Source organism: Herpailurus yagouaroundi, unplaced genomic scaffold (genome assembly GCF_014898765.1).
Source record: "Herpailurus yagouaroundi ecotype Mexico unplaced genomic scaffold, PumYag 100, whole genome shotgun sequence".
Lineage (NCBI taxonomy): Eukaryota > Metazoa > Chordata > Mammalia > Carnivora > Felidae > Herpailurus > Herpailurus yagouaroundi.
Window position 1 is genome coordinate 27,083,935 of NW_024412391.1, and position 22,770 is coordinate 27,106,704.

Below are 22,770 nucleotides of genomic sequence, written 5' to 3' on the forward strand. Positions count from 1 at the left end.
GAACACTGGGTGTTGTATGGAAACCAATTTGACAATAAATTTCATATATAAATTAAAAAAAAAAAAAAAAAAAAAGAAAATGGACAACAGGGACACAGTGGAGGCAGGAAACCTACACCAAACCACGCACCTCCGTGCCTGGTAACTGCGTATCTACCAGAGCGAGACTGATGCTGGGAGAACCAGAAAGTCCCTCCTCTGGACCAGCACAGCCACCAGTTCCAAGGCACTATCAGATATCTGTCCAATGGTTTTGCATTCTCTGATTTGATTCTTGGTCAATTCTTATTTTATGTGTATATATACATATAAACATTTATATATATATTTTTTTTTCCTTTCTTTTCTTCCTCTTATTTCTTCCTTTCTCTAGTCTGGTTATTCTGGTTGTTGGTTTGTTTAAGCAGACACTTTTAATCTATTCTTTTTATACCTCTTCTGTGTCTCTTTCTTCTTTATTTTCCTCTATCTCTCCCCGGACTAAGCTATATAGGTTCTCTGATTCTCTGACTGGTCAATTTTTTTTCTTTTCCTTTTCACTACCCCCTGTCATTTCTCCGTTTGTATGGGATAAGGCCCCTTCCACCACCCCCCCAACTTTAAAAAATTTTTTTCCAGGGATACTTCAATGAACAAATCAAAGCACACCTGGTGGAAGATCCAAACACCACTATGAGTAGGGAGATAAAGCAACCAGATTCACAACAATAGAGAGCACAAAACACACTCCAAAAACACCTCCTGAAAGGCCCAGCCCTGGATAGCGTATGACCCCTTTGTAATATAGTGCTCAAAGATGCAGGACTCATAACAAGCTATTAAAATACATAAGAGACAGAAAACTAGCCAATATGATGAAATGGAAGAATTCTCCTCAAAAGGAATTCCAGGAAGAAATGACAACTAGAGAATTGCTCAAAATAGATGTAAACAATATAAATAAGCAAGAATTTAGAATAATAATCATAAGATTAATAGCTGGGCTTTAAAAAATCACAAAAGACAGCAGAGAATCTATTGCTGAAGAGATCAAGAAACTAAGAAAAATTCACAATGAATTAAGAAATGCTATAAATGAGGTGCAAAATAAACTAGATGCAGTAAAAGCAAGGATGGAGGAGGCAGAGGGGAGATTAAGTGAAACAGAAGATAAAATTACAGAAAATGATGAAGCCAAGAAAAAGAGATAAGAAAATACTAGACCATGAGGGGAGACCTAGAGAACTAAGTGGTTCAATGAAACATAATAATATCTGTATTATAGGAGTTCCAGAAGAAGGAGAGAGAAAGGGGCAGAAGGTTTACTTGAACAAATTATAGCTGAGAATTTTCCTAATCTTGGGGAGGAAGTGGACATCCAAATCCAGGAGGCACAGAGAACTCTCTTCAGCTTTAACAGGAATAGATCTTCTCCGTGGCATATCATAGTGAACTTGTCAAAATACAAACATAGAAGGAATTCTGAAAGCAGCTAGGGACAAATGGGCCTTAACCTACAAGGGTAGACACATAAAGGTAGTAGCAGACCTGTCCACTGAAAGTTGGCAGGCCAGAAGGGAGTGGCAGGAAATATTCAATGTGTTGAACAGGAGAAATATGCAGCTAAGAATCTTTTATCCAGCAAGGCTGTCATTTAGAATAGAAGGAAAGATAAAGACTTTCCCAGACAAACAAAAACTGAAGGAGTTCATGACCACCAAACCAGCCCTGCAAGAAATCCTAAGGGGGTCTCTGTGAGAGGAATGCTGCAAAGACTACAAAGGACTAGAGACATCACCACAAGCATGAAACCTACAGATAACACAATGACACTAAATCCATATCTTTCAATAACTCTGACTGTAAATGCACTAAATGCTCCAATCAAAAGACATAGGGTATCAGAATGGAAAAAAAAAAAAACAAGATCCATCTATATGCTGTCTACAAGAGACCCATTTTACAGTTGAGGACACTTTCATATTGAAAGTGAGGGGATAGAACCATCTATCATGCTACTGGAAGTCAAAAGAAAGCTGGAGTAGCCATACTTATATCAAACTAGATTTTAAACTAAAGGCTATAACAAGAGATGAAGAAGGGCATTATATCATAATTACAGGGTCTATCCATCAAGAAAAGTGAACAATTGTAAAGGTTTATGCTCCAAACTTGATAGCACCCAAATACATAAATCAATTAATCACAAGCATAAACAATCTTATTGATAAGAATACTATAATTGCAGGAGACTTCAATACTCCACTTACAACAATGGACAGATCACCTAGGCAAAAAAACCATAAAGAAACAATGGCCTTGAATGATACATTGGACCAGATGGATTTGACAGATATATTCAGAATTTTTCATCCAAAAGCAGCAAATACACATTCTTTTTGAGTGCACATGGAACATTCTCCAAGACAGATCACACACTGGGTCACAAAACATCCCTCAATAAATATAAAAGAAATGAGATCATACCATGCATATTTTCTGATCACAACCATATGAAACTTGAAATCAACCACAAGAAAAAATTTGCATGGAGGTTAAAGAACATCCTACTAAAGAATGAATGGGCCAACCAGGCAATTAAAGAAGAAATTTAAAAATATATGGAAGCATATTAAAATGAAAACACGACAGTCCAAACCTTTTGAGATGCCACAAAGGCAGTCCTAGGAGGAAAATACATTGCAATCCATGCCTATTTCAAGAAAAAGAAAAATCCCAAATACAAAATCTAACAGTACACCTAAAGGAACTAGCAGCAGAACAGCAAAGAAACCCCAAAGCCAGAAGAAGATAAATAGTTAAGATTAGAATAGAAATAAATAATATAGAATATAAAAAACCAGTAGAACAGATCAATGAATCTAAGAGCTGATTTTTTGAAAAAATAAACAAAATTGATAAACCCCTCACCAGAATTTGGAAAAAGAAAAAAGAAGACACAAATAGATAAAATAATGAATGAAAGAGGACAGAACACAACCAACACCACACAAATACAAACAATTATCAGAGAATACTATGAAAAATTATATGCCAACAAAAGGGACAACCTGGAGGAAATGCACAAATTCTGAATGTACAGAATGTACATTCTGAATTCTGAACGTACAGAAATCAGTTGCATTTCTATACACCAATTATGAAGCAACAGAAAATCATGAAATCCATCCCATTTACAATGGCACCAAAAACCGTAAAATCCCTGGAATAAACCTAACCAATGATGTAAAAAATATATATGCTGAAAACCATAAAGAACTTATGAAAGAAATTGAAGAAGACACAAAGAAATGGAAAAACATTCCATGTTCATGGATGGGAAGAACAAATATTGCTAAAATGTCAATACTACCTAAAGCAATCTACATATTCAAGGCAATCCCAATCAAAATTGCACCAGCATTCTTCTCAGAGCTAGAACAAACAATCCTAAAATTTGTATAGAACCACAAAAGACCCTGAATAGACAAAGTTATGTTGAAAAAGAAAACCAAAGCGGGAGGCATCACAGTCCCAGACTTTAGCCTCTACTAAAAAGCTGTAATCATCAAGACAGTATGGTACTGACACAAGAACAGACACATAGACCAATGGAACAGAACAGAGAACCTGGAATTGGACCTACAAATGTATGGCCAACTAACCTTTGGCAAAGCAGAAAAGAGTACCCAATGGAAAAAAAGACAGTCTTTAGCAAATGGTGCTGGGAGAACTGGACAGCAACATGCAGAAGAATGAAACTGGACCACTTTCTCACACCATATGGATGAAAGACCTAAATGTGAGACAGGAAACCATCAAAACCCTAGGGGAGAAAACAGGCAACAAACTCTGACCTCAGCTGCAAGAATTTCTTATTCAACAACACATCTCCAAAGGCAATGCAAATAAAAGCAAAAATGAACTACTGGACCTCATCAAGATAAAGTTTCTGCCCTGCAAAGGAAACAATCAACAAAACTAAAAGGCAACCCACTGAATGGGAGAAGATATTTGCAAATGACATATTGGATAAAAGGTTAGTATCCAAAATCCATAAACAACTTACCAAACTCAACACCCAAAAAACAAATAATCCAGTGAAGCAATGGGCAAATGACATGAATAGACACTTCTTCAAAGACATCCAGATGGCCAACAGACACGTGAAAAGATGCTCAAAGTCACTCATCATCAGGGAAATACAAATCAAAACCACATTGAGATACCACCTTACACTGGTCAGAGTGGCTAAAATTAACAACTCGAGAAACAATAGATGTTGGTGAGGATGTAGAAAAAGAGGAACCCTCTTGCAGTATTGGTGGGAATGCAAACTGGTGAAGCCATCCTGGAAAACAGTGTGGAGGTTCCTCAAAAAATTAAAAATAGAACTACCCTACGACCAACAATGGCACTACTAGGAATTTACCCAAAGGATACAGGAGTGCTGATTCATAAGGGCACATGTACCCCAATGTTTATAGCAGCGCTTTCTACAACAACCAAATTATGGAAAGAGCCCAAACGTCCATCAACTGATGAATGGATAAAGATGATGTGCTTTATATACACAATGGAATACTCCTTGGCAATGAACAATGTGGATGGAACAATGTGAAATATGTCAGTCAGAGAAAGACAGCTACCATATGTTTTCACTCATATGTGGAACTTGAGAAACTTAACAGAATACCATGGGGGAAGGGAAAAGAGAAAAAATAGTTTCAAACAGAGAGGGAGGCAAACCATAAGGGACCCTTAAATACAGAGAACAAAATGAGGGTTGATGGGGGGGGCAGGGGAAGAGGGAAATGGGTGATGGGTACTGAGGAGGGCACTTGTTGGGATGCGCACTGGATGTTGTATGTAAGGGATGAATGATGATTATCTACCCCCGAAACCAAGAGCACACCATATACACTGTATGTTAGCTAACTTGACAATTAATTACACAAAAAATAAAGAAGGACCAATGGAAAAAAGATTATATGTGTATAATTACCAAATGTATATCTTTAAGACAGCCTTTCTCCTGAGCTTCATACCTGAACATCCAACTACCCACTTGATAGCTACACTTGGATGTTTCATTTTGAATATGTTAATTTTGAGATGTTCATTTCATCTTCAAGTTTATCCTCTGGTCTTTCCCCATCTTAGTAAATGATACCACTAATTAGCCATATGTTCAGACAAAAACCTTCTTTACAAAAGAGTTTGAGTATCTTTACATACATACATACATACATACATACATACACATACACACACACACACACACACACACACACACATCATACACACCAGAATGTCATTTGTTGAAAAATATTTAATGTTAAATTGATTTTAAAGTAAAATCCAAACTACTTACTTAAGTCCCATAAGGTCTTATTATACACTCCTTCCTTCATGATGGTCCAGCCTCAGGCCTCCTTTCTGGTCCAATCAGGGCAAGGATGAAGGGGAAGTAAGTGTGGTGTCCAGGGTGCAAAATACAAGGATTGCAAGAGCCTTCCCGAGAGGGAGTGCTTATTTAAATTTTGCATGTGATGCAGAACAGTATAGTTACCCTCTATACCACCAGCTTAAAGAAGCCTTACTTGCCACCTCAGTCCCAGGCCTGGGTGCAAGCTTTTTCCTGCCTTCAGGCCTTGGTACTAGCCATTTCCTTTGCCAAGAAAGCTCTGCTCTCTGATTTTTTTATGGCTAACACCTTGTCATTCAGATTTCTACTCAGGTCTCAGTACCTTATATAAAATAATGACAATATTAGTAGTAGTTAAAATTTATTTACCTCTTCTGTTGAGACTGAGCCCATTGCTTTATTTACTTTATTCAAACAATATTATATTATGAGTACTATCATTATCTCCATTTTACAGATTAGGAAACTAAAGCAGAAGAAAGAGGCTAAATTGCTCAAGGGCACAGCTAATGGCAATAAATTGTTTGGCTGGGAAACCTAAGTGGTTTGATTCCAGAAACCCAGCACATTTATCTCCTTTGTGGCACCTATAATTTGCAATAGCCTTGTTTATTTGTTTACTTGCTTATTGTCTTTCTTGGTTAATATGTGAGCTCCTTGAGACAGTTTGGTTTATCTTTGATTTTGTCTTCACAATGTGCCTAATTGTGCTCAACGATCCAGATCCATAACATTTACTGAAGGAAGGCAATTAGAAAACACAGGTATGGCCCCAAAATTACCAAACTGCTTAAAAATACCCACCTATGAAAGTCTCTGAAGTATGTAATTTCAAAATCGTACACTGGAGATTCTTTACGAAAAAAACTATATCACAAAGACTTTAAAGAACAGTATATGGCTATTTTCCTTTTAAATCATCTCAAGGGTGTCACAAATGTGCCATATTCCTTGATGGATCTACTTTCCTGTGACAAAAATAATTAATGTATTACCATTTCATCTAGAAGTTACATGCAAAAAAGTGAGTTTGAGGTTGGTCAACTTTTACCAGGAGTTGTTTGTATTGTTTACTTGCTTTCTCAATGTCAAATCATATCTCCTTCCTAGCACTTTTGATTCACTCTCCAACTCTTCCTTTGTTGACTTTTTTTTTTTTTTTTAGGGCATCCACACTGTCTAGCTGGGAAAGCGTTTGTATGCGCTGAAGTTCCCATATCTAAACTCAGATCTGAGATCACATGATATATAAAAGAAGAATTCTTCCTTTGGGATGGTATTTCCTCCTGGTTCCTTTGTCAGCTCCCTATTGTCTGATGGCTTCTTGAAGGTAAGGACAGTGTTCCTAAGGGTTGTATTCCTGCCAAGAGTTGTCTGTCTCCTACAAGGTCGCATGTTTGACAGTGCGTTTGGCAGGGAGCGGATGGATGGGGTGAGGGAGAAAGCCTAGTCTTACCTGGCTTTATAGCTCCCATTATGCTCCACCGAAAGTACGGCATCCGTTTAAGGGCAACACTTCATCGACCAAATACCCTAAAAAGAATGAAGAGTTAGTACCTGAAAGGAATTAGAAGCACCAGCTAAGAAGATGGTGTTCAAATCTTACCAGCCGGTTCAGGCACCCAGTTCCAGCTCTACCACGTTGGGCAGCGGGTTTACCCACAGTGAACACAGGGCTGGTGGGCGGGTCCGAGGAGGCGAGGGGCGCTACGCATGCCCGCGCATCTGCGCCTCAGGGCCCAAAGCCTGTGAGCTCACACGCATGCCTTCCCACGCAACCCTGCGTGTTTCCCCAGTGCGCAGGCGCCCGCTGAGGGGGCGGACACAACTGTGCGTGTTCGGAGAGGCTGGCGGGCATGGCGGCTGGCCCTGTGCGCGGTCTGGCTGTGGCCGGTGGAGGCGAGAGTAGTGAGAGCGAGGATGATGGCTGGGAGATTGGGTATCTCGACCGGTCGGCTCAGGTAGCCCAGGAGGCTTTGTTTTGACTGCACCTGGATCAGCCTCCCCTGGCCCTTGAAGGCCTACGTCGTGAAACCTCTTATTACCTTGCCTGTGTTTCCCCAGTGGAAATAGCAGGCTTTTGGACTTCCAACAAACCCTCAGTTTTCCCGTTTCCCTACTGTTCTTTCCATCAGATGTGCTTCTTTAGGCTGTCAGTGTAGCTCTTCACTTGGATTTGCACCCATAGCCTTACCCATTTCCCATTTCCTTTAAAGATAATTTTAGTCATGAATTCTTTATGAACGTTGTGTGTTGCATTCCCCACCCCCAAGAAGATGTATGTGAAACCAAACATTTCTTCTTGATGTAATGGAAATGAAAATATGTATAACAATTTTTTTTAACTTTCTCCTTTTTTAGAAATTAAAAGGGCCATTACTCCCTGAGGAAAAGAATGAAACATTTAAGAAAGCATTGACCACAGGAAATATTTCATTGGTCCAGGAGCTCCTAGATTCTGGTGAGAGATAAGGGATAATTTCAATCTAACACAGTTGCCTACCTTCACAAGAGTTCCTTATTTTAAAAGGTTTGAGTTGCTTTTCCAGTGGAAGCACAATGAATGTTAATGTATCAAGTGTTCTGCATATCTTACTTGACTCTGAGTTCTCTTTGCCTTATTTTCTTTCTCTACCCTCAAATTTGGAATGTACCCCCCCACCCCACCCCCCACCCCCCGTTTGCTTCCTTCAGTTATTCTACATCTTTCAAGAAGCCCTGTTCTGACTAATCCTACCCCACCCCGGTAGTTCCTACACATTTTTCACAGCATTTACTATGATATGTTTCTCCAGATTTTTTTTCTAGGTATGTACATTTACTTATATTTTTCCTTTGTGCTGGGTGTGTATGTGTATAATGGGTCCTGAGGTAGGAATCACAATACGTGGGTATCTGTTCCAGCTTTATTGTCTACTCATTGTGGTTCCTTGGGAAAGTCATTTAAGCTTCCAGAGCATCCGTTTCTCTATGTAAAACATCATAATTCTGTCCAGGGTCCCATAATGTTTCTCTGTGATCAAATTAAGTTTTATTATTTTCTTGAAATATCTGACATAGGAATGTGAGTTGTTGATAATAATGATTGAAATTACTGAAGGAGTAACAGGCATTTACTATCTACTTGTAGGTACCAAACATTCACACAAAATAGATAAGTGAGCTTTTATATAGCAAAATGTTTTTCTTATATGCTAGTGACATTGCGTGGTTTAGTGAAAAGGGAATCATTTTGGAAACAGTACATTTCTGGGTTTGATTACTAGCCCTGCCATTTGATGACTCTGTAATCTTGATCAAGTTATCAAACCTTCCTAAGCTTTAATGTCCCCCTTTTTAAAATGGAGCTGCATAATATGAAAGGGTTTGGGGGGGGTATTAAAATGAAAGAATGCATAAATAAAGATCTTAGAACATACATACAATACATAAATATTAGCTGTTGTAACAAAAAAGCTGTGTGACTTTGTGGACAGTAGAACTTGAATTTGTAATTGAAGAATGAAACTGTATAAAATTTGAGTAATAGAAACAGGCCTAATGCTTAATATGAACATAGACAGGAGCGTGCATAATGCTGAGGGGAATGGAAAAGGCAGAAATTTGCTTTAGAAAAGAGAGTTGCCTTGGGGCTTCATTTTGTAGTGGGACTAAGTGCAGTGAGTCCTTTTAGGTGGAGGCTCCTAAAGGATTAAGACTTAAAAAGACCTACTGGTAAAGTTTTTAGTGAGCTTTTTAAAATTTGTTTTTAGGGGCGCCTGAGTGGCTCAGTCAGTTGAGCATCCAGTGTCGGCTCAGGTCATGATCTCATGGTTAATGGGTTTGAACTCCACATCAGGCTCTGTGCTGATGGCTCAGAGCCTGGAGCCTGCTTCAGATTCTGTATCTCCTCTCTTTGCCCCTCCCCAATCCATGCTCTGTCTCTCTCAAAAATAAACGTTAAAATTTTTTTTAATTTTGTTTTTAATTAAAAAAATTTTAAAGATTATTTTTCAAAAGCCAGTAACATGTAGGTATAAGTAGAAAGATACCTTTGTTCCTACTTTCACCCCCAGCATTCCTGAAGTCTTACTTCCTCAGGTAACTCTTCTTTTAGTGTTTTCTAGTTTCCTTCCAGATGTCATTATTTCACACTTCTAAAAATATTTTTAGGTTTTTGCCTTTCAAAGTTATTCTTACTTTTGATACATATTTCTGCAGCAGTTGAAAATTTTAATAAAAAATGAGCATTCCCTTTGAGTCAGCTACTTCTAACAGTTCAAAGATGTCTCCAGTTTTTGTTATTCTGTTAATATGTTCAGTTATCTTTAAATTATAAAATATTTCAGACATTCTAAAAGGTATGGCAATTTCTGTCCTTACTCCTGGAGATACCACTTTCCTGTAGTTGGTATTTATTATTCCTATGCATATCTTTATATTTTTATTGAATGTGTGTGTATCCCCAAACCAGATAGTGTTACTTTGAATGTTTTTGAGCTACAGTCATGTACTATGTTGATCCTTTTAAACTTACCATTTTACACTATGCCTAGAACATAATGAGTGCTTAATAATTTACTTTTTTGAGCATTAAAAGGTAATGATGATGGAGAATTTTTATATTAAAGTGCTACATTTAGGGGTGCCTGGGTGGCTCAGTTGGTTGAGCGTCCAACTTTGGCTCAGGGCATGATCTCACAATTTGTGAGTTCAAGCCCCGTGTTGGGCTCTGTGCTGACAGCTCGGAGCCTGGAGCCTGCTTCAGATTCTGTGTCTCCCTCTCTCTGCCCCTTCCCTGCTCATGCTCTGTCTTTCTCTGTCTCTCAAAAATGAATACATGTTAAAAAAAATTATTTTAAAATGCTACATTTATTATCTTCTTCACATCTTTTCCTTTTTACCTTTGGTGTCACAGGTGGAGCAGTAATGTCAACAAGGAAAGAATAATGAGAATATAAAATGATCTTTTTTCTCATCTCATTCATATGCTTTCAGTTACAGTAGTTGGAAGAGGAAAATTGATTAGAGAAGACTAGTTAGGCTAGCAGTGTATGTATGTACTAAGATGGTTTTATTTGGTTTTCTCCCAGGAATTATCATGCACCTTTTATCAATTAAAGTTAGGCAGTTGGGAATTTGACATATATAATATTTCAGCAACTTTTTTCCTACAGAAAAAAAAGTCAGATTCTCCTCCCCACCCCCAACAAGTTTTCATTCCTTTGTTGAAGACGAAAGTGATGTGACCTTCATCTTTGCAAAGGGAACACTTTATAGCCAGAGACTATAAAACCTGTAAATTATAAGGCATTACAGAGAGGCCTACAGTGTTTTTCACATACAGGTTTTCTTTCTTTGAAGCAGAAAAAAGTTCTGGTTTTTTTTCCTTAATATTAGCAAATATTTCTTAGTTTGAAGAGATTTCCACTTAAGACCTTATTATAGAAATGGCTTTACCTAAATTTAATGGGTTGTCTTCACTGCCTCATTGTATCTTTGTCTTCGTGTCACATTTCCTGTGCTCCTCTTCAGTCCTAGATCCAAACCTAGATCAGTTGAACCATTTTTTTTTCTTTATATGACCAAACCACTCAGTGCTGTTGGAGAAAATCAAATGACTCCAGGGATTTGTATCATTAATGATTTGAGAATTCTAAGGTCTGCTGGCTCTTGTCCTTTCTTAACAGTCATTATCTATCTCTTCCTGTCCTGTTTTGGATAGTGGCTATTTAAAACTTCTTCTTGGGGTGTCTGAATGGCTCAGTCAGTTGAGCATACAGCTCTTGATTTCAGCTCAGGTCATAATCTCAGTGTTCGTGGGATTAAGCCTTGAGTTGATAGCATGTAGCCTGCTTGGGATTCTCTCTCTCCCTCTATCTCTGCCCTGCTCACATGTCCTCTCTCTCTCAAAATAAATAAATAAACTTAAAAAAAAAAAAACTCAACTTTTTCTTACTCCTCAGGCCTGATACCTCATCTTTTCTTCTCTTTATTCTAGCTCAGTGCTTGTTTGATTTCTCAAAGGCAGAATCAGAGAGTCATTTTTTAATTCTTTTCCATCACTTCTTAAAGCAGCTTTAAATTCTAATGAATTTTGGAATTTTTGGAATATCCTTTTGTATCCCTCTCTCTCTGTCTCCACTGCTCTTGCTCTGACTTTTGCATAAACATCTATCCTCATAACTGGTCTCCCTGCCTCCTGTACCACTCTAAACAGTGATACCTGTGTTGTTTTTGTAATACAAATATAATGATGTCAATCCCTGGCTCACACAATGCAGTCTGTATTTTGTAATTTCTTCTGATAAAGTCCAGGTGTAACTATTTTCTATTTTTTTCTGAAACTATTATTACTAAGAAATTCCCTTTAGTTATAAAGTATATGATATATGTCACTATGAGCAATACTTTAAGCATATGAAGGTGGCAATGATTTTTCTTTTGGTGGGGAGGCTGTTAAAAGCTTGTTTTTATATTTACAGGCCTTAGCGTAGATTCCAGCTTTCGGTATGGATGGACTCCCCTTATGTATGCTGCTAGTGTTTCTAACGTAGAGCTGGTTCGAGTCCTGTTGGATAGAGGTGCTAATGCAAGCTTTGATAAGGGTAAGATGTTTTAAACATTTAAAATATGTGAATATTTGCTGTGTATATATCTGTGTAGAAGCCTAATTATAGTCTTTTTAGGGGTGGTGATGTACATTTTCCATGTTCTGTTTTTATATATTCACTTTAAAATAAACCTTTGTCCTTGAAAAAAAATAAGGTGAGATGTTGCGGTAACTTAACTGATTATGTTTACTGTGATTTTCTTGATTCCCAAGCAGCTATTACATGAAGTGAAAAAAATTAAAGCAGTTTGAAAAACAAACCTTCGTATTAGTTTTATTATGTAATCAAAATACAAAATCAAATTAAAAATCATAAATATTTTGGAAAAACTCTTTCCAAAGAGGTAGTAGATTTCATTTGTATTATCTTAATAACTGGTTAAGTCATTACATACCTCTAACTGTGTTGCAGAGTTTGAGTTATTTTTAAAGGAAAAATGCATTGAAAGAAAACATCAGAATGCTGATAGTTTTGTCAAAAATTACTTGAAAATCAGTCTTTAGGGGTGTCTCGGTGGCACAGGCGGTTAAGTGTTAGACTCTTCATCTCTGCTCAGGTCATGATCTCACAGTTGGTGTGTTCATGCCCCTCATCGGGCTTTGTGCTGATGGCATGGAGCCTGCTTGGGATTGTCTCTCTTTCTCTCTGCTCTACCCTGCTTGTGCTGTCTCTCTCTCTCTGTCTCAAAATAAATAAATAAACTTAAAAAAATGTTTTTATAAAGAAAATCAGTCTTTAGATTTTAAAACTCAACTCTGAATTATATCACTTAAGGTTGTTTGAGAGGTAGCTTATTAAATCTATATATGTTTTATTGTTAAATAATTTCTACTCAGTACTACTTTGAATGCTTTTGAAAAAATGAGCGTATGTGCAAATCCAGATAAATTATTTTATTGAATTATTCCAGTAGGCAATTAAATTCATTTCATAATTCAGATATAAATTTCATTTTAGAACTAATTTTCACATTAATTTTGTACCTGTGTTAGATATTTGTAAAACCATTTCTATGCTGTTTTCTTATCTATGTATTTTGTACAAATTCCTATCTTATCATTAGTTTTAATCTGCTGCTATGATAGGTTTTTCTTTTTATTATGTCATTTAAAAATATCACCCCTTGGGGCACCTGGGTGGCTCAGTCGGTTGAGCGTCCGACTTCAGCTCAGGTCACGATCTCGCGGTCCGTGAGTTCGAGCCCCGCATCGGGCTCTGGGCTGATGGCTCGGAGCCTGGAGCCTGCTTCCGATTCTGTGTCTCCCTCTCTCTCTGCCCCTCCCCCATTCATGCTCTGTCTCTCTCTGTCTCAAAAATAAATAAACGTAAAAAAAAAATTTTTTTTTAAATATCACCCAATGAGGGGCACCTGGGTGGTTCAGTTGGTTAAGCATCTGACTCTTGGTTTCAGCTCAGGTCATGATCTCCTGGTTCATGAGTTCAAGCCCCACATTGGGCTCTGCTTGGGATTCTCTCTCTCTCTCTCTCTCTCTCTCTCTCTCTCTCTCCCTCCCTCCCTCCCTCCCTCTCTCCCTCTCTCCCTCTCCCTTCCTCCCTCCCTCCCTCTCCACCCCTCTCTTGCTCGTGCTTATGCTTGTTCTCTCTCAAAATAAATAAACTTAAAAAAAATTTTTTAATAAAAATTTAAAAAATACCACTCAATGAAAGCAGTACTTAGGAATGAGATTTATGAAAGTGTATAAAATACTCTGCTCAAAAAAATTAATAGTTTTCTTACCTACAGAGAATAAACTGATGGTTCCCAGAGGAGAGGTGGATGGGTGAGGAGGAGGGATGAGTTAAATAGGTGATGGGAATTAATGAGGACGTTTGTTGTGATGAACATCAGGTGTTTTATGTAAGAGTTGAATCACTAACTTGTACACCCAATACTAATGTTACACTGTATATTAACTGGAATTTAAATGAAAACTTAAATTAAAAAGAAAGAAATAAAAGCTTTCTTTCTCTGCTTCTTGTAATCAGAGGGATACCTTACAGTTATAAAATGTAGTAGTTTATATTTTTCACAGCATGTTTACATAAATTCTTTTATATATTCAACAGTAGTCCCACCAGGTAAGGAGGGAAGATTCCTATCTATAAATTAGGTCTTCTGAGATGTTAAGACATCACTGGAGTGACGGTTTATCAGTGGCAGAATTGAGACTAGAATCTTTATGCCTGATCAATATTAAACCACTGATGTAAACCATAGCTGTCATGGCCTATTTTGAATTCCCCTATTCTTACCTGAAAAGTGTTTTTGTTTTTTAATATACTGTGATCTCTGCTTGTGGCATACAGGCCAAGAGAAGAAGATTTTTAGGAAACAGGTGATTTCAGAGAGATCAAGTAGAAAATGACCAAAAAGAAACCAAAGGATATGGCAGTTAGTTCATTTTCAGTAGGATGGTCTGGATAAAAACCAGATTTCACTGAGATGTCAAATGAATGAGAAATAAAGAAGTGAAATCAGATAATACCAATTCCTGTTTTTTAACTGCAAGTTCAGCAAGGCAAATTTTAGTCAGCCAAAAACTATTCACCTCCAGACAGCATCTCTACATAGAGTCCATGTTATTACCCCTTCCCTATTTTCTTGAAGAAAAGGGAATATGGAATGGAAGTTAAGAAATGAATTGTAGATGTATTTTGGAGATTAAAGCAGTTCATCTCTGATGTCATTTTTTGGTGAAGGAAGACAGTTATCTACTAAGAGTAAGAGATTTGGAAACAAATTATAAAATGTTAAGAGTATGGTAAGTATTTAGAATCTTTTGAATGGTCAAAGAAGTCTGTTAGATATACTTCTTGATGTTGGGGGGGGGTCCTCACTTTTCTTTACAGATAAGCAAACTATTTTGATAACTGCATGTTCTGCACGTGGCTCAGAAGAACAGATCTTGAAGTGCGTAGAACTACTGCTCTCAAGAAATGCTGATCCAAATGTTGCTTGTAGGTAAGAGCCTTAATACATATTCAAAAATTATGGATATTTTTATTTGATTATTAGCCTGTTAAACATTTGATAGCATGATTTTTTAAAAATCATGAACAATTTGTGTTTACTTGGCCATTTAGTTGAATGAAAATAGGTCATACAGTCATGGTTCCAACTGTATAAGATTACCACAGGAGGGCATATCATGAAGGTAGTCTTTCAGATTTTAATTTTTAGAGGAATGTTCTAAGAATTTGAAGTGAGAAGGAAATGAAGACAATGAACTATATCATTTCCTATGAATCATATACTCCAAGGAACAGTTAAGCTATAATATTTAAACCTTTAGTATTCTCTCTGTATAACAGTTACCTGCTAACCAATTCTACACAAATATTAAAAATTTCAAATAATACATTGAAATGTTTTAATTTTCCTAAGAATTTTCCAATTATGTTATTTCATATAGGTAACAGTGCCCAGATGTGTAGAAAACAAGCTGTAACTGTATCTTGGATCTGTTGAAATGTCAGTAATTTAAAAAATAAATCAGAAAGCTTAAAATTTCTGTTACTAACTTCTTTCTTAACCTGGCTTTATCTTCGTGTTAAATCTCTTTGTGTTTTATTTATTCTTCAAAATTAATAGAGTAGGAAATAGGCTTTCTAACAGAAATATGTCTAGCATGAATAGAATTATTATTCATAATTCATTAATTCAAATAATAGTGCTCTAGTGCCTAATATATAGAGGTAACTTTACTTGATTATAGAAGTTTTTGTTTACCTGATTTAGTTTCTTTGACACCTAGACGGAAGGTGTCTGTTTTGTCTCCCAGTGGACACTTGGTAATATCTGGAAACATTTTTGATTGTCACATCTGGGAGATTCTGCTGGTGTAGAGTGTACCGCTGACATACTGGGTAGAGGCCAAGGATGCTGCCAAACATCCTACAGTACATTGGACAGCCTCTCAAAACAAAGAAGTATCCATCTCAAAGTGTCCTGGTGCCAAGGTTGAGAAACTAGTGTGAGAAAAGTCAGGCTTATAGAGTAGATAATCAGTATTTAATGAATAAAGATTTTTTAAAAATCTGGAAAGAAACTACCTGCAAATTTTTAGCAAATTGATTCACAAGAACTTTTATTCTGTCATATATGGTATAATCCCTAGTTAGATATAAATTTTGAATTTGACTGTACTTTGGAATATGTCCAAGATACCTAGCTAAAGTAAGCCTCATCAGTGGGTTCTATAGTTTTAATTTTTACATTTAGAAGTGGGTTTTGATAAGAATTGCCTTTCTGGGTTCAATGGGAAATTGGTTTTTTTTTGGCTGGTGCTCTTCAATTTTTATTTTATTTTATTTTTTACTGCTTCTGCACTGTATTATAGAGAGTAAAGCCTTTACCCTCCCAGTCACTCACTGTCTTGAAACACACTGAAGGAAGGTCAAGCAAGCCATTGTTATAGGTTCTAGACTTTGCTGCTTCCAGAAGAACTAGAAGGTATTTTTTTTTGATACACAGGATATATTTGGGAAAAAAAATATTTCATTTGAATTAAAATAATATTCGCATCTCAAGCTAAAACTACAGGGCAGCCACATAATTTCAAAACTGAAAACTGAAATTTCAAAACTGAATCTGAAAGAATATAAAATTTGGATGGATCTGTACTCAACTAAAATGGAGAATTATACAGCATGGTTGAAGAAAAGAACAATCTGCATTTAATTAACAAATATGAGAAATACCTGAAAAACTTTTCAATTGCTTTTATTTTCATGCTCAAATCATAAAGCAGTGAAATAATTGAATTGTGTTTTCTTGCATAAAATGAGGATCTTAATAGAGCTGAAAAGAATAAGTCATGGGAAATAGCGCTTTTAGGCTGCAGATTTTATAAGGATAGCATTAGTGAACAGATGGGGATAGTGTGGTGACAGCATACAAGAAAAAAATCTCAGGACACAGGGGGAGTGCAATAAGATTTGGTGGAATTAAAAAAAATTTTTTTTTAATGTTTGTTTATTTTTGACAGAGAGAGAGAGAGAGAGACAGACAGAGCATGAGCGGGGGAGGGGCAGAGAGAGAGGGAGACAGAATCTGAAGCAGGCTCCAGGCTCCAAGCTGTCAGCACAGAGCCCAGCGCCAGGCTTGAACTCACAGACCGCAAGATCATGATTTGAGCCGAAGTCGGTCGCTCAACTGACTGAGCCACCCAGGCGCCCCAAGATTTGGTGGAATTTTATAGATAATTCATTAGCAGTGATAAAAATCAAAACCTATTAGAAGATCAGGAATTTTAGTTTCAATCCTTCTCCTTCCTACCCCTAACCATCTTTTCTTTGTTTTGCTTCTTTGAAAAATTTTTATAATGGTAAAATGTGTGGTAAGAACATAAAATTTGCCATTTTAAGCATATAATTTAGTGTATTTTTCTACTATAAACTTTTGCCCCAGGCATCTGAAGTTTGCAGCCTTTTGAGCACTGCTCACTTTTCTAGCCTGAGATCCGAGCTGAGCTAAGTAGAGACAAGCCAAGTAGAGACAAGTAACTTCCATTTACTTCCGATACCTGTGACTATCTACTTTTTTTTTTTTTTACCTACTGAATTGTTTTTTGGGAAATCACATTTGGTGTTTGTTGCTGTTTGTTTTGCTGAAACACTTCAATGCAGCTTCGTCATATTTAGCCCTAAACACAGGTGGCCTGCATTCATACTACTCGGAATTCAGCAATTGTGCCATAGCGTGGACTAATATTCCTTTTTTTTCTTTTTATACTGATAATGTAGTTACCAGTGACATTATAAATTATTAAAGTTTAAAAGGTCTATATTAGATTATTGGATATATGATAAAATTTGAAACCTTCAATCTAGCCTTAAATTTGGAGTTGAAATTTTTGTTAGAGTAATAATAGTAATTATAAAGTATATATAATTAACATTTCAGTTTTTAGGAATTGTGTGGGTTTTTTTCCTTCAGGTGTTCTGAAACATTTGCTTATATTAAAAAAGGATATGTATTTTTTTACATTAAGGGAGAAATTTTTCTGGCAGAGAAGTTTATTATATTCAGATTGCTCAGACATGAGATAAAGGTTTTGCAAAATCATGTGGCATTTTAATTTTCATAGATGTTTTTATTATCGTTGATAAGACAGTACACATTAACTGATATCCAAGGTTTTGACGTAATCATTGTGGGATTGTTAACTTATTGAATGTTACTGCCTGTGTTAATAGACAGAAAATACTCTGGGAAAAATTTTACTTTCTTTCTCAGAATATAAATTTAGTTGTAAATGTCACTGGAGCAGTTTGGTAGATTGAGGTCTAATTCTGGATTACAAGATTAACTTGTTTTTTAGTCATAAGTAAATATGTAACATATCTTTGCTCTGAAAACATAGACTGAGGGCACAATAATAGTCTCAGAAAGAATTTTTTAAAAGAGCTTATTTAGAAAGCAGTACTTGAAATTGTTATTTTGTGATTTTTTCCTTCATGTAGATTTTTATAAACCACCTATGCATATCCTTTGTGAATCTTTTTATTTACCTGTGTTTTCTTTATCACACATAGCAGCTTTGTTACCAGTTTTATATGTATGCAAACAGTGACAAATACCTTAGTGTTGCCTTGCATTTAGGGCATGGCATTAATATTGCTGTTCATATACCTGCAAGTCTAGTTAGTCCTTTTGGAAGCACAGAATGGAGAAGATAGAGGTGAGAAAAGCTAGTTGATAAAAGCCCTTGACACTAACCTCTGAAAACACATGCATAGAAACCAAGACCTTAAAACAAACAAACAAATACCTTCCAAATTCTTACTTGACTTTGTTTTATTGGTGTCTAGCGCCAGTGGTAAGTGGTGTGGTGGCTGCTAAAGCTTCCACTTGGAAGAGACCCGTAGCATTTCTTCTATTTTATTGTGATCACATGGTCATATCTAGCTTCAAGGGAGTGAGGAAGTATAATCTTACTGTGCCACAGGGGAATCAGCAATATTGGGTGGACCGTTCTGATGATTTACCATGTCACCTTAAGTGTATTTTCTTCAGGGCATAACAATTGTATTTCCTTTTTACTGTATGTTCAAAGTAATAATTAATTTTGAGTTTTGAACATAAATTTGTGATGAGGAAAGTTGGTATTTATCTCAAACTTTTTCATTCACTTTTATATGTAATCTGTCCCTAATTTGTTCTTTATAATGTCTCTTAAAATTGGGGCCCCTGAGTGGCTCAGTCAGTTAAGTGTTGGGCTCAGGTCCTGATCTCATGGTTAGTGAGATATTGCCCTGCATGGGGCTCTGTGCTGACAGTGTGGAGCTTGCCTGGGATTCTTGCTCTCCCTTGCTCTCTGTCCTTACGCATGAGCACGTGCACACAGTCTCAAAATAAATTAAATAAATAAATAAACAAACATACATTACAAAAATGTTATAATGTCTCTTAAATTCTTTGCAACTTTGATATTTATAATTCTACCTTAAGGGGTACTTTAATAGCCTGCTAAATGACATTTTTGACGGTGCTATGTCTGTACTTTGGTCAGTCTCGTCTCCTGTTACCTATAGAACACACTTCCTTTTGTCTGTTAAGTAAAAGCCAAAATTCTCTGCAATATGATCCCACCTTAATTATTTCTCACTATCTAGTATCTAACTTCTTTTTCATTTTATTTCAACATTATTCCTCAGATACACAGTCATTCCTACCTCTATGTTTTTCCTTTTGTTATTCTTCAGTTTGGAGTATCTTCTTCTTCCCTCACTGTGCATTCAAATTGTGTCTTCAGGTGCCAGATTAATAGTCTATGATGCTTTCCTGTGTTATTAAGCCCACAAGAGTACTTTTTTTCATAAGCTATGATTTTGGATGGGTGGTTATCTTATTGAGGACACTCTTCTACATCTCATTGTTCTTTCATTGTTTTCCTGTAGGAAAGTCTGGATTTCCCTATGAGCCACTTGACTACCCTAGTACCATACATAGTTTTTTATTCCTTCACAGTTCTTTCATGTGATATTTATCAAGTTCTTATTGATTTTAATAGATTTGTCACGGAATGATCATTTGTCTCTTTTATTTCCAAAACGTAACTGTGTTTGTGAAGTAATTCACAGTATATGTGAAGTAATACATTAATCCATTTATACCACAGAAAACATGAAACATGACTTAGATGCTGAATGTCTGGGTCCAAATACTATCTCAACAACTTGTCTAAGCTAATATAACCATTAAGTCTTTTTGAAACATTTAAGTCTCAGTTTCTTCTGTGATTGGTCAATGTGATACCTAACTAGCTAGCAAGGCAGCTGTGAGAATTGAAATAGGATGATGAATATGCAAATACTTAACACGCTGCCATTTCATAGTAGGTGCTTACCAAATGTCACATTTACTTAAATTGGTAGTATTTCCTGTGCTTTTATAAGAGCCACAATTTCTGAAATGCTTATTTCTTATTGATTTATAAAATTAAACTGATGAGTTTATTTTACTGTTTTCCTTAAACATTTTTACCATTTTAACAAAACATGCATAAGTGAGCAAGTATATTCTTATCTTTTGTTTTGACTGAAATTTAAAGATGATAATTTAAGTATTTCAATATGATGAATATCTGGATCATTAGTATGGTGGGTTAGGGGTAAATGAGAGTAGCTTAGCAAGAAAGAAAAGATACAGGATATTGGCTAAATGGGAAAGTCAGGTACGCTATGACTTCAACAGTTAGTCTTTTAACTCTCTTCTAACTGCTGAAAGAATGATTTTTTTTTTAAAGTGAAGCTGTAGTTTGCCTAACACTCCTCAAAAAGATGACCCAAGTAGTGAATATAATATTTTCAAATGCTTTGTAATCAGAAATTATAATCTGTGGGGGTGTCTTGGTGGCTCAGTCGGTGAAGCATCCAACTCTTGATTTCGGCTCAGGTAACGATCTCATGGTTCCTGAGTTCAAACCCTGCATTGGGCTCTGCAGTGGCAGTGTGAAGCCTGCTTAGGATTCTTTGTCTCTCTCTCCCTTTCTCTCTGGGTCTCCCTGTTTGAGTGCTCTTTCTCTCTCAAATAAACATTTTTTTAAAAGAGAAATTATAATCTATCCTCTTCAGATGTCTCTCTTTGAACTTTGGTATTGATTAGGTTTAGGTCACCATATACATTTTCACACACAAAATCATTAATTTGAAATAAAAACCAACCATAGTTCATGTATTCTGACACATTTTTTCACATATCAGTTAACATCTCTGAAATTGGTTGTGTCTCCTGAAATTGATGGCGTCATACATCATATGAAATATGGTCAGTTTGTTACTTACCTATTTAGTAGTTTTGTCTCTGGTTATATTTTTTGAACTCAGGGTTGTCCAATGGTACTGGAAGTCCTGGAAGAAGTGAGCAGTGTAAAAATAACATTTTAAGGTTTCTATTATGATTGAAGTTTTTTTTCTTAAATACTCTATTTCAGCGTTTTCCCACAAGAATAGGTTACTTTCTACATATTAATAGTTTAATAGTTTCTACATATTAATAGTTTAATAGAAGGATGGGTTGCTGACACATTGAAGCATTAGATAAAAAGAAATGATTTATCTCTCCATCATGCACCTTGTACACACATATACATGGTATTTTCATTATTTAGAAGCATACTGCTACAATTATATTTCTTTTTGAAAATTTTCCCCACATTCAAGTGTTACAACAGCCTCATGAATACCTACACATAGAAATGAATCCATTCTTGTTGGGAAAGTTTAATATCTCCTGTTATATGTCTCTGTACAACTGTGCACATTATAATTAGGATCTTCACTTAGTCAAGAATTTACTGGGTCTTAATCTTACCAAGATACTATTTTTTTTTTAATTTTTTTTTAACGTTTATTTATTTTTGAGACAGAGAGAGACAGAGCATGAACAGAGGAGGGGCAGAGAGAGAGGGAGACACAGAATCTGAAACAGGCTTCAGGCTCTGAACTGTCAGCACAGAGCCCGACACGGGGCTCGAACTCATGGACCGTGAGATCATGACCTTAACTGACGTCGGACGCTTAACGGACCAAGCCACCCAGGCGCCCCCCAAGATACTAATTTTTAATATCCATTGGTACTTATTAAAGCCTATATAAGACTTATTAAGAATAAAGAAAAAACATACCAAACTTCTGCATATCAAAGATATACCTCTTTTAGTCTTTGAAAAGCCATGTTTGCCTAATGATTCTAATACTGCTTTAAATATGTTCAGAATAATACAGTGTAATTAAAGACCCTGTGCATCTTCCCCAGGGTCATATTCACTTCACTTCTTTCTTCCTTGGAGACAGCAAGTCTTATAATTTGCATGTATTTTTCCTGTTACAGTTGGGTTTTATATTAATATATAAGTATTTATATAAATATATATAGAAATAATATATTTATTTATAATTCTTTTTACAGTAAAACCTTGGTTTACAAGCATAATTCATTCCAGAAACATGATTGTAACCCAAAGCGCTTGTATACATCAAAGGAAATTTCCCCATAAGAAATAATGGAAACTCAGATGATTCGTTCCACAACCCAAAAATACTCATATAAAAATGATGATGGGGTACTCGGTGGCTCAGTTGGTTAAGCATCCAACTTCAGCTCAGGTCATGATCTCGTGGGTTTGTGAGTTTGAGCTCCGCATCGGGCTCTGTGACAGCTCAGACAGAGCCTGGAGCCTGCTTTGGATTCTGTGTCTCCCTCTCTGTCTGCCCTTCCCCCGCGCACGCTTTCATTCTCTCTCTCTCTCTCTCTCTCTCTCTCTC

The 22,770-nt window shown here is 36.4% G+C and overlaps 1 protein-coding gene and 1 long non-coding RNA gene across 5 annotated transcripts in view; one reads left to right on the forward strand and one right to left on the reverse strand.

The window, feature by feature from the left end:
- Positions 1-7,125, reverse strand: part of LOC121028440 (uncharacterized) — a 53,321-nt gene extending 46,196 nt beyond the window's left edge. For 2 of the 4 annotated variants that reach the window (XR_005789227.1, XR_005789226.1), the window contains exons 1-2: positions 7,014-7,125; positions 6,864-6,940 (exon numbers count right to left, since the gene is read on the reverse strand). This is a non-coding gene — a long non-coding RNA (uncharacterized LOC121028440). Of the gene's footprint in view, positions 1-5,353; positions 5,494-6,863; positions 6,941-7,013 lie in introns of all 4 variants that reach the window. The other 2 variants (XR_005789228.1, XR_005789229.1) reach the window with 2 other exon arrangements.
- Positions 7,126-7,205: 80 nt separating this feature from the next.
- ASZ1 (ankyrin repeat, SAM and basic leucine zipper domain containing 1) overlaps positions 7,206-22,770 on the forward strand; it is a 53,104-nt gene continuing 37,539 nt past the window's right edge. Inside the window, exons 1-4 of the mRNA XM_040472162.1 lie at positions 7,206-7,368; positions 7,769-7,868; positions 11,872-11,994; positions 14,851-14,962. Coding sequence (XP_040328096.1) covers positions 7,264-7,368; positions 7,769-7,868; positions 11,872-11,994; positions 14,851-14,962 — 440 coding nt within the window. The 5' untranslated portion in view covers positions 7,206-7,263. The remainder of the gene's footprint in view (positions 7,369-7,768; positions 7,869-11,871; positions 11,995-14,850; positions 14,963-22,770) is intronic.